Source organism: Xyrauchen texanus, chromosome 40, assembly GCF_025860055.1.
Source record: "Xyrauchen texanus isolate HMW12.3.18 chromosome 40, RBS_HiC_50CHRs, whole genome shotgun sequence".
Classification (NCBI taxonomy): domain Eukaryota; kingdom Metazoa; phylum Chordata; class Actinopteri; order Cypriniformes; family Catostomidae; genus Xyrauchen; species Xyrauchen texanus.
In genome coordinates this window covers 33,219,941-33,232,309 of record NC_068315.1, presented here as the reverse complement: position 1 = coordinate 33,232,309, position 12,369 = coordinate 33,219,941, and the positions used below count along the sequence as shown (strand labels likewise).

General features: G+C 42.3%; 1 protein-coding gene across 1 annotated transcript in view; it reads left to right on the top strand.

The window, feature by feature from the left end:
• Positions 1 to 12,369, top strand: part of erbb2 (erb-b2 receptor tyrosine kinase 2) — a 144,434-nt gene that overhangs the window by 59,059 nt on the left and 73,006 nt on the right. The window contains exon 2 of the mRNA XM_052113070.1: positions 1,635 to 1,786. Within this exon, the coding sequence (XP_051969030.1) occupies positions 1,635 to 1,786 (152 nt within the window). The remainder of the gene's footprint in view (positions 1 to 1,634; positions 1,787 to 12,369) is intronic.

Below are 12,369 nucleotides of genomic sequence, written 5' to 3'. Positions count from 1 at the left end.
GATTTTCAAAGGACAAATTGGTATCAAATATAGCACCTACGTTCTTCACTGTAGAAGACGACGTAACAGTACATCTATCGAGAGTCAAACTATATTTTTCTGCTCATATTAGAGGTTTTTGGTCCAATAATTAGTACCTCTGTTTTGTCGGAATTGAGTAGAAGGATATTTCTGGCCATACAATCTTTGATTTCATTAATTTGGAGAATTGTGAATTTTCTTTGGGTTTAGAAGAAATATATAGTTTGGTATCATCAGCATAACAGTGGAAACTTATTCCATGATTCCTGACAATATCTCCCAGGGGAAGTATATATAAGGAGAAAAGGAGAGGGCCTAAAATCAATCCCTGTGGCACTTCATACTTTTGTTTGATTGGACAATTACTCATTTACATATACAATGTGGTAGCAGTCTAATAAATAGGACCAAAACCATGCTAATGCAAGTCCACTAATGCTAACATAATTCTCTAGCCTATTCAAGAGAATGTTGTGATCTATCAAGTCAGATAAAGGCATCACTAAGATCTAAAGGCACTAAAAGAGAAATGCAGCTGTAATCAGATGATAAGAGCAAGTCATTTGTAACTCTGATAAGTGCAGTCTTTGTACGGTGATTGGGCCTAAATCATGACTGAAATTCTTCGTATATACTATTTCTATGTAGAAATTATCATAGTTGGGAGGACATCCATCCATCGTCAACCGCTAATCCTGTGTACAGGGTCGCGGGGGGCTGGAGCCTATCCCAGCTAACATTGGGCGAAAGGCGGGGGACACCCTGGACAGGTCACCAGTCCATCGCAGAGTTGGGAGGACACTAGCAATAAAAAAACTTCATAGATTTAATTTGAACCCAAACAAACGTTATCACTATCATCATGTTTGGCATAAAAACTAAAATATTTGAATCAGACTTTCGTTTATTTGAACTCTAGACATGACAATTAACAAAATTGTCAGTCTTTTTCTTGTCTCAGCAGATTGTTTTTGTTTTGAAGTTTATAGAGGTGGAATTTCCTGTAAATATTCAGATTGTAAAATTACAGATTCAAATAATCAGATTAAGAAGAAATAGAAACTCCAAATACAAATCTCTTAAATTCACATCTTTGAAATTCTGATGGTAGAAAAATTAGGCCAAAGGTCAAGCTATTGTTTTTCACAGCCTAGGAACAAGTAGAAGTAATCAGAATATTAAAATGTGGCATTTTAGCCAATATTCTCTGGCATGATTGGATGTAGTGTACAGTAGGACTGTATTGAGGAATTACTGAGCCAATTGGACTGCACCAGATAATTCTGGTAGCTCTGTGATTGGCCAAAATGCTACTTTACTCTGTGGACTAGTTCTGAATTCTGAATCAAAAATTCTGAGATCTGAATTTAAGAGATTTTTGAGTTCCAAGTTTCTTCTTAATCTGAATATTTGAACCTGTAATTTTGAGTGTTGTCACATTTAGAAGTCATTTTAACAAAATTCTGATTCATATATTCTAGCTCCGTACAAAAGCAGCTTGAAAGTAGTTTGTGCCAAGTGCAATTTTGTAAAAAGCATAATCTGTCAAAGAGAATTTAGTCCATATAATTTTATATAACCATGTTGATGTGTGTTTGCGTTTTGTCCTTTAGTATGTCTTGGGACAGATATGAAGTTGGCTTTACCCTCCAGTCTGGAGAATCATTATGAGATGCTCCGGCTGCTGTATACAGGCTGTCAGGTGGTTCATGGTAACCTGGAGATCACTCACCTTCAGGGCTCGCCAGACCTCTCATTCCTGCAGGTAAGTCATTCATGTGCTCGTGTGTGTCACTGTAGTGCCATATCTTATAGACATTGTGAATGTTTCTATGGTAAGGAGTGGTGGTGGCGTAGTGGCTAAAGCACAGGGCTGTTAATCAGAAGGTCCTTGGTTCGAACCCCACGGCCACCACCATTGTGCCCTTGAGCAAGGCACTTAACTCCAGGTTGTTCCGGGGGGATTGTCCCTGTAATAATTGTACTGTAAGTCGCTTTGGATAAAAGCGTCTGCCAAATGCATAAATGTAAATGTATTCATATCTTGAACTTGTTCTTGAAAACTTTTTTTTAATTTTTTTTTTTACTTTTTATATTTTTCACAAAACATAACAAAAGAGACATTATCTGAGACAAGTGATAGAATAACAAGAGTAATACAGAGAAAAATCATAATTGTAATAAATAACTAGAATGTACATTTCCTGAAGAAAATGTGAGTAGTGCTTGCCGTGGCAAAACTCGTCAAATAGCATTTTATAACTGCTGAGATATGTTTTTTTTTACTCGGTTGCTAGGGTACCCCCATCTGGTTGCTAGGCAGTTACCATAGTGATATTTATCAAGTCTCCTTGCTATCCTGAGTAAAATCAGTCAACCAGGAAGTCTCTACGATGTTCTGATCCAGAGATATGTGATTTGTTATTTGGTTGCTAGGGTAACCCCTTCTTGTTGCTAGGCTGTTACCATAGTGATTATAATCAAGTGTCTTTGCCATCCTGATTGAAATAAACCAACCCAGAAGTCTGTACGATTTTCTGGTGCAGAAATATGTGATTTGTTACTCGGTTGCTAGGGTAACCCCATCTGGTTGCTAGGCAGTTAACATAGTGATAGTAATCAAGTCTCCTTGCCATCCTGAGTGAAATAAGTCAACCTTGAAGTCTCTAATGTTTTCTGGTGCAAAGATATGTGATTTGTTACTCAGTTGCTAGGGTAACCCCATCTGGTTGCTAGGCAGTTACCATAGTGATACTAATGAAGTCTCCTTGCCATCCTGATTGAAATAAGTCAACCCGGAAGTCTCTACGTTTTTCTGATGCAGAGATATGTTATTTGTTACTCTGTTGCTAGGGTAACCCCATGTGGTTGCTAGGCAGTTACTATAGTGATACTTATCAAGTCTCCTTGCCATCCTGACTGAAATAAATCAACCCAGAAGTCTCTCTGATTTTCTGGTGCAGAGATAGTTATTGCTAAACGGTTGCTAGGGTACTCTGTTTAGTTGCTAGGGAGTGGCTTGGCAGCTGCCAATCATGAAACTCCAAAGGCTGCTTGTCAGTATGAATGATATAAACCAACTCCCATGCTTCTGTGACATTCAGAATGGAAGATATCCCTCTATGGATTTTGGTTGCTAAGGTGCTCGACAATGGTTGCTAGGGAGGGGCTAGGAAGTGTTGAGGTGATTCATGATTGGCTGTTTGTTGTCCCGAGTAAAACGAGACCACCCTTGTGTTTCTATGACACTTCTATCCGGAGATATCCCTTTGATGTCTTTCATTAGAAGTCTATAGGACTTGTTGCTAAGGTGCTCTTAAATTGTTGCTAGGGCGTGGCTTGATAGCTTCACAATGATCCCGAGAGACTGATTGGTCGTCTGAGTGAAATGAGCCCGACCCCTTGTCTCTATGACACTGTGATCCAGAGCTATGTTCAATAAAATATCCCTATGCAATGTCATTTCATGGGCCGTCCTACACCATTGTAAGTCAATGGGGGCAACTTTGGGCAGCTCCTGCCCCCCAGGGGTGCAACTTTTACCCCATATTGATGCTCTTACAGAGCCTGCCAGCCTCTTCAAATGTAGCAAATGACACGTTTCTGCGAAATCCTGGCTTGGAGCTGTGATGCGTCAAAGTTTGTCGCAATGTTAAGTCTATGGGATTTTTCGGCCGCTTTTTTGCCCCTGGGGCAAATACCGTACCCCCGATCGCTTATAAAAGTCATTCCACACCTCTCCTCAATAGGCCGCATAATTTGACGCCTCACTCAGGGGTGTGTGACAAAAGCTGCGGGACAAGTTACGCGCCGAACTTTTGTGTGGAAGAATAATTATTATTACTAGATGGGTACATTTCCTGAAGAAAATGTGAGTGGTGCTTGCCGTGGCAAAACTCGTCAAACAGCATGTTGTAACTTGAAAAGAACAAAAATTACGGTCATAAATAAATCAACCCAGAAGTCTGTACGATGTTCTGGTGCAGAAATATGTGATTTGTTACTCGGTTGCTAGGGTAACCCCATGTGGTTGCTAGGAAGTTTCCATAGTGATACTAATGAAGTCTCCTTGCCATCCTGGTTGAAATAAATCAACCCAGAAGTCTGTATGATTTTGTGGTGCAGAAATATGTGATTTGTTACTCGGTTGCTAGGGTACTATGTGTAGTTGCTAGGGAGTGGCTTGGCAGCTGCCAGTCATGAAATTCCAAAGGCTGCTTGTCAGTATGAATGATATAAACCAACTCCCATGCCTCTGTGACATTCAGAATGGAAGATATCCCTCTATGGATTTTGGTTGCTAAGGTGCTCGACAATGGTTGCTAGGGAGGGGCTAGGAAGTGTTGAGGTGATTCATGTTTGGCTGTTTGCTGCCCCGAGTCAAACAAGACCACCCTTGTGTTTCTATGACACTTCTATCCGGAGATATCCATTTGATCTCTTTCATTAGAAGTCTATAGGACTTGTTGCTAAGGTGCTGTAAATGGTTGCTAGGGCGTGGCTTGATAGCTTTGCAATGATCCTGAGAGACTGATTGGTCGTCTGAGTAAAATGAGGCAGGCCCCTTGTCTCTATGACACTGTGATCCAGAGCTATGTTTAATAAAAAATCCCTATTTCATGGGCCGTCCTACACCATTGTAAGTCAATGGGGGCAAATTTGGGCAGCTCCTGCCCCCAGGGTGCAACATTTACCCCATATTGAGGTATGCTCTTACAGAGCCTGCCAGCCTCTTCAAATGTGGCAAATCACACGCTTCTGCTAAATCCTTGCTCGGAGCTGTGATGCGCCAAAGTTTGTCTCAATGTTAAGTCTATGGGATTTTTCGCTGCTTTTTTGCCCCTGGGGCAAATACCGCACTCGATCGCTTATAAAAGTCATAGCACACGTGTCATCAATAGGTCGTTCGATTTGACACCTCATTCGTGGGTCTACGCCAAATGGTGCGGGACGAAGTTAGGTGCCGAAGTTTTGTACGGAGATATAAAAATAAAAATAAAAATAACTAGATAGGTACATTTCCTGAAGAAAATGTGAGTGGTGCTTGCCGTGGCAAAACTCGTCAAACAGCATGTTGTAACTTGTAAAGAAAAAAATTATGGTCATAAATAAATCAGCCCAGAAGTCTGTACGATTTTCTGGTGCAGAAATATGTGATTTTTTACTCGGTTGCTAGGGTAAGCCCATGTGGTTGCTATGCAGTTACCAAGGTAATACAATACATGGCTCCTTTCCATCCTGAGTGAAATAAGTCAACCCGAAGTCTGTAGTGTTTTCTGGTGCAGAGATATGTGATTTGTTACTCGGTTGCTAGGGTAACCCCATCTGGTTGCTAGGCAGTTACCATATTGATACTAATGAAGTGTTCTTGCCATCCTGGTTGAAATAAATCAACCCGAAGTCTGTACTCTTTTCTGGTGCCGAGATATGTGATTTGTTTCTCGGTTGCTAGGGTAACCCCATCTGGTTGCTAGGCAGTTACCATAGTGATAGTAATCAAGTGTCCTTGCGATCCTGAGTGAAATAAATCAACCCGAAGTCTGTACTATTTTCTGGTGCCGAGATATGTGATTTGTTTCTCGGTTGCTAGGGTAACCCCATCTGGTTGCTAGGCAGTTACCATAGTGATAGTAATCAAGTGTCCTTGCGATCCTGAGTGAAATAAATCAACCCGAAGTCAGTACTATTTTCTGGTGCAGAGATATGTGATTTGTTACTCGGTTGCTAGGGTAACCCCATCTGGTTGCTAGGCAGTTACCATAGTGATAGTAATCAAGTGTCCTTGCCATCCTGATTGAAATAAGTCAACCCAGAAGTATCTACGTTTTCTGATGCAGAGATATGTGATTTGTTACTCGGTTGCTAGGGTAACCCCATGTGGTTGCTAGGCAGTTACCATATTGATACTAATGAAGTGTCCTTGCCATCCTGGTTGAAATAAATCAACCTGGAAGTCTGTACTCTTTTCTGGTGCCGAGATATGTGATTTGTTTCTCGGTTGCTAGGGTAACCCCATCTGGTTGCTAGGCAGTTACCATAGTGATAGTAATGAAGTGTCCTTGCCATCCTGAGTGAAATAAATCAACCCGAAGTCAGTACTATTTTCTGGTGCAGAGATATGTGATTTGTTACTCGGTTGCTAGGGTAACCCCATCTGGTTGCTAGGCAGTAATCATAGTGATACTAATCAAGTGTCCTTGCCATCCTGATTGAAATAAGTCAACCCGAAGTCTCTACGCTTTTCTGATGCAGAGATATGTGATTTGTTACCGGTTGCTAGGGTAAGCTCATCTGGTTGCTAGGCAGTTACCATAGTGATACTAATGAAGTGTCCTTGCCATCCTGATTGAAATAAGTCAACCCGAAGTCTCTACGCTTTTCTGATGCAGAGATATGTGATTTGTTACTCGGTTGCTAGGGTAACCCCATCTGGTTGCTAGGCAGTTAACATAGTGATACTTATCAAGTCTCCTTGCCATCCTGATTGAAATAAGTCAACCCGAAGTCTCTATGTTTTTGTGATGCAGAGATATGTGATTTGTTACTCGGTTGCTAGGGTAAGCCCATCTGGTTGCTAGGCAGTTACCATAGTGATACTAATGAAGTGTCCTTGCCATCCTGATTGAAATAAGTCAACCCGAAGTCTCTACGCTTTTCTGATGCAGAGATATGTGATTTGTTACTGGTTGCTAGGGTAACCCCATCTGGTTGCTAGGCAGTTAACATAGTGATACTTATCAAGTCTCCTTGCCATCCTGATTGAAATAAATCAACCCAGAAGTCTCTCTGATTTTCTGGTGCAGAGATATAGTTACTGCTAAACGGTTGCTAGGGTACTCTGTTTAGTTGCTAGGGAGTGGCTTGGCAGCTGCCAATCATGAATCTCCAAAGGCTGCTTGTCAGTATGAATGATATAAACCAACTCCCATGCCTCTGTGACATTCAGAATGGAAGATATCCCTCTATGGATTTTGGTTGTTAAGGTGCTCAACAATGGTTGCTAGGGAGGGGCTAGGAAGTGTTGAAGTGATGCATGATTGGCTGTTTGCTGTCCCGAGTCAAACGAGACCACCCTTGTGTTTCTATGACACTTCTATCCGGAGATATCCCTTTGATCTGTTTCAATAGAAGTCTATGGGACTTGTTGCTAAGGTGCTCTTAATGGTTGCTAGGGCGTGGCTTGATAGCTTCACAATGATCCAGAGAGACTGATTGGTTGTCTGAGTAAAATGAGCCCACCCCCTCGCCTCTATGACACTGTGATCCAGAGCTATGTTCAATACAAATCCCTATGCCTTTTCATTTCATGGGCCGCCCTACACCATTATAAGTCAATTGGGGCATTTTTGGGCAGCTCCTGCCCCCAGGGGTGCAACTTTTACCCCATATTGAGGTATGCTCTTACAGAGCCTGCCAGCCTCTTCAAATGTGGCAAATCACACGCTTCTACTAAATCCTCGCTTGGAGCTGTGACGCCCAAAGTTTGTCTCAATGTTAAGTCTATGGGATTTTTCGCCGCTTTTTGCCCCTGGGGCAAATACCGCACTCGACGCTTATAAAAGTCATAGCACACGTGTCCTCAATAGGCTGCTCGATTTGACACCTCATTCGTGGGTCTACGCCAAACGGTGCGGACGAAGTTAGGTGCCAAGTTTTGTTAAGAGATATAAAAATAAAAATAAAAATAAAAACTAGATGGGTACATTTCCTGAAGAAAATGTGAGTGGTGCTTGCCGTGGCAAAACTCGCCAAACAGCATGTTGTAACTTGAAAATAACAAAAATTATGGTCATAAATAAACCAACCCAGAAATGTGTACGATGTTCTGGTGCAGAAATATGTGATTTGTTACTCGGTTGCTAGGGTAAGCCCGCGTGGTTGCTATGCAGTTACCAAGGTAATACAATACATGGCTCCTTTCCATCCTGAGTGAAATAAGTCAACCCGAAGTCTGTAGTGTGTTCTGGTGCAGAGATATGTGATATGTTGCTCGGTTGCTAGGGTAACTCCATCTGGTTGCTAGGCAGTTACCATAGTGATACTAATCAAGTCTCCTGGCCATCCTGATTAAAATAAATCAACCCGAAGTCTCTATGTTTTTGTGATGCAGAGATATGTGATTTTTTACTCGGTTGCTAGGGTAACCCCATCTGGTTGCTAGGCAGATACCATAGTGATACTAATCAAGTGTCCTTGCCATCCTTATTGAAATAAGTCAACCCGAAGTCTCTACGCTTTTCTGATGCAGAGATATGTGATTTGTTACTCGGTTGCTAGGGTAAGCCCATCTGGTTGCTAGGCAGTTACCATAGTGATACTAATGAAGTCTCCTTGCCATCCTGATTGAAATAAGTCAACCCGAAGTCTCTATGTTTTTGTGATGCAGAGATATGTGATTTTTTACTCGGTTGCTAGGGTAACCCCATCTGGTTGCTAGGCAGATACCATAGTGATACTAATCAAGTGTCCTTGCCATCCTTATTGAAATAAGTCAACCCGAAGTCTCTACGCTTTTCTGATGCAGAGATATGTGATTTGTTACTCGGTTGCTAGGGTAAGCCCATCTGGTTGCTAGGCAGTTACCATAGTGATTCTAATGAAGTCTCCTTGCCATCCTGATTGAAGTAAGTCAACCCGAAGTCTCTATGTTTTTGTGATGCAGAGATATGTGATTTGTTACTCGGTTGCTAGGGTAAGCCCATCTGGTTGCTAGGCAGTTACCATAGTGATACTAATGAAGTGTCCTTGCCATCCTGATTGAAATAAGTCAACCCGAAGTCTCTACGCTTTTCTGATGCAGAGATATGTGATTTGTTACTCGGTTGCTAGGGTAACCCCATCTGGTTGCTAGGCAGTTAACATAGTGATACTTATCAAGTCTCCTTGCCATCCTGATTGAAATAAATCAACCCAGAAGTCTCTCTGATTTTCTGGTGCAGAGATATAGTTACTGCTAAACGGTTGCTAGGGTACTCTGTGTAGTTGCTAGGAGTGGCTTGGCAGCTGCCAATCATGAATCTCCAAAGGCTGCTTGTCAGTATGAATGATATAAACCAACTCCCATGCCTCTGTGACATTCAGAATGGAAGATATCCCTCTATGGATTTTGGTTGTTAAGGTGCTCGACAATGGTTGCTAGGAGGGGCTAGGAAGTGTTGAAGTGATGCATGATTGGCTGTTTGCTGTCCCGAGTCAAACGAGACCACCCTTTGTGTTTCTATGACACTTCTATCCGGAGATATCCCTTTGATCTTTTTCAATAGAAGTCTATGGGACTTGTTGCTAAGGTGCTCTTAATGGTTGCTAGGGCGTGGCTTGATAGCTTCACAATGATCCAGAGAGACTGATTGGTTGTCTGAGTAAAATGAGCCCACCCCCTCGCCTCTATGACACTGTGATCCAGAGCTATGTTCAATACAAATCCCTATGCCTTTTCATTTCATGGGCCAGCCCTACACCATTATAAGTCAATTGGGGCATTTTTGGGCAGCTCCTGCCCCCAGGGGTGCAACTTTTACCCCATATTGAGGTATGCTCTTACAGAGCCTGCCAGCCTCTTCAAATGTGGCAAATCACACGCTTCTACTAAATCCTCGCTTGGAGCTGTGACGCCAAAGTTTGTCTCAATGTTAAGTCTATGGGATTTTTCGCCGCTTTTTGCCCCTGGGGCAAATACCGCACTCGATCGCTTATAAAAGTCATAGCACACGTGTCCTCAATAGGCCGCTCGATTTGATACCTCATTCGTGGGTCTACGCCAAACGGTGCGGGACGAAGTTAGGTGCCAAGTTTTGTTAAGAGATATAATAAAATAAAATAAAAGTATAATAAGTATGTGAGATTACAATAGTGATGCTTTGCAAGCACCACTAACTAGATAGGTACATTTCCTGAAGAAAATGTGAGTGGTGCTTGCCGTGGCAAAACTCGCCAAACAGCATGTTGTAACTTGAAAATAACAAAAATTATGGTCATAAATAAACCAACCCAGAAATGTGTACGATGTTCTGGTGCAGAAATATGTGATTTGTTACTCGGTTGCTAGGGTAAGCCCGTGTGGTTGCTATGCAGTTACCAAGGTAATACAATACATGGCTCCTTTCCATCCTGAGTGAAATAAGTCAACCCGAAGTCTGTAGTGTGTTCTGGTGCAGAGATATGTGATATGTTGCTCGGTTGCTAGGGTAACTCCATCTGGTTGCTAGGCAGTTACCATAGTGATACTAATCAAGTCTCCTGGCCATCCTGATTAAAATAAATCAACCCGAAGTCTCTATGTTTTTGTGATGCAGAGATATGTGATTTTTTACTCGGTTGCTAGGGTAACCCCATCTGGTTGCTAGGCAGATACCATAGTGATACTAATCAAGTGTCCTTGCCATCCTTATTGAAATAAGTCAACCCGAAGTCTCTACGCTTTTCTGATGCAGAGATATGTGATTTGTTACTCGGTTGCTAGGGTAAGCCCATCTGGTTGCTAGGCAGTTACCATAGTGATACTAATGAAGTCTCCTTGCCATCCTGATTGAAATAAGTCAACCCGAAGTCTCTATGTTTTTGTGATGCAGAGATATGTGATTTTTTACTCGGTTGCTAGGGTAACCCCATCTGGTTGCTAGGCAGATACCATAGTGATACTAATCAAGTGTCCTTGCCATCCTTATTGAAATAAGTCAACCCGAAGTCTCTACGCTTTTCTGATGCAGAGATATGTGATTTGTTACTCGGTTGCTAGGGTAAGCCCATCTGGTTGCTAGGCAGTTACCATAGTGATACTAATGAAGTCTCCTTGCCATCCTGATTGAAGTAAGTCAACCCGAAGTCTCTATGTTTTTGTGATGCAGAGATATGTGATTTGTTACTCGGTTGCTAGGGTAAGCCCATCTGGTTGCTAGGCAGTTACCATAGTGATACTAATGAAGTGTCCTTGCCATCCTGATTGAAATAAGTCAACCCGAAGTCTCTACGCTTTTCTGATGCAGAGATATGTGATTTGTTACTCGGTTGCTAGGGTAACCCCATCTGGTTGCTAGGCAGTTAACATAGTGATACTTATCAAGTCTCCTTGCCATCCTGATTGAAATAAATCAACCCAGAAGTCTCTCTGATTTTCTGGTGCAGAGATATAGTTACTGCTAAACGGTTGCTAGGGTACTCTGTGTAGTTGCTAGGAGTGGCTTGGCAGCTGCCAATCATGAATCTCCAAAGGCTGCTTGTCAGTATGAATGATATAAACCAACTCCCATGCCTCTGTGACATTCAGAATGGAAGATATCCCTCTATGGATTTTGGTTGTTAAGGTGCTCGACAATGGTTGCTAGGGAGGGGCTAGGAAGTGTTGAAGTGATGCATGATTGGCTGTTTGCTGTCCCGAGTCAAACGAGACCACCCTTGTGTTTCTATGACACTTCTATCCGGAGATATCCCTTTGATCTTTTTCAATAGAAGTCTATGGGACTTGTTGCTAAGGTGCTCTTAATGGTTGCTAGGGCGTGGCTTGATAGCTTCACAATGATCCAGAGAGACTGATTGGTTGTCTGAGTAAAATGAGCCCACCCCTCGCCTCTATGACACTGTGATCCAGAGCTATGTTCAATACAAATCCCTATGCCTTTTCATTTCATGGGCCGCCCTACACCATTATAAGTCAATTGGGGCATTTTTGGGCAGCTCCTGCCCCCAGGGGTGCAACTTTTACCCCATATTGAGGTATGCTCTTACAGAGCCTGCCAGCCTCTTCAAATGTGGCAAATCACACGCTTCTACTGAAATCCTCGCTTGGAGCTGTGACGCCACAAAGTTTGTCTCAATGTTAAGTCTATGGGATTTTTCGGCCGCTTTTTTGCCCCTGGGGCAAATACCGCACTCGACGCTTATAAAAGTCATAGCACACGTGTCCTCAATAGGCCGCTCGATTTGATACCTCATTCGTGGGTCTACGCCAAACGGTGCGGACGAGTTAGGTGCCAAGTTTTGTTAAGAGATATAATAAAATAAAAATAAAAATAACTAGATAGGTACATTTCCTGAAGAAAATGTGAGTGGTGCTTGCCGTGGCAAAACTCGGCCAAACAGCATGTTGTAACTTGAAAAGAACAAAAATTATGGTCATAAATAAATCAACCCAGAAGTCTGTACGATTTTCTGGTGCAGAAATATGTGATTTGTTACTCGGTTGCTAGGGTAAGCCCATGTGGTTGCTATGCAGTTACCAAGGTAATACAATACATGGCTCCTTTCCATCCTGAGTGAAATAAGTCAACCCGAAGTCTGTAGTGTTTTCTGGTGCAGAGATATGTGATTTGTTACTCGGTTGCTAGGGTAACCCCATCTGGTTGCTAGGCAGTT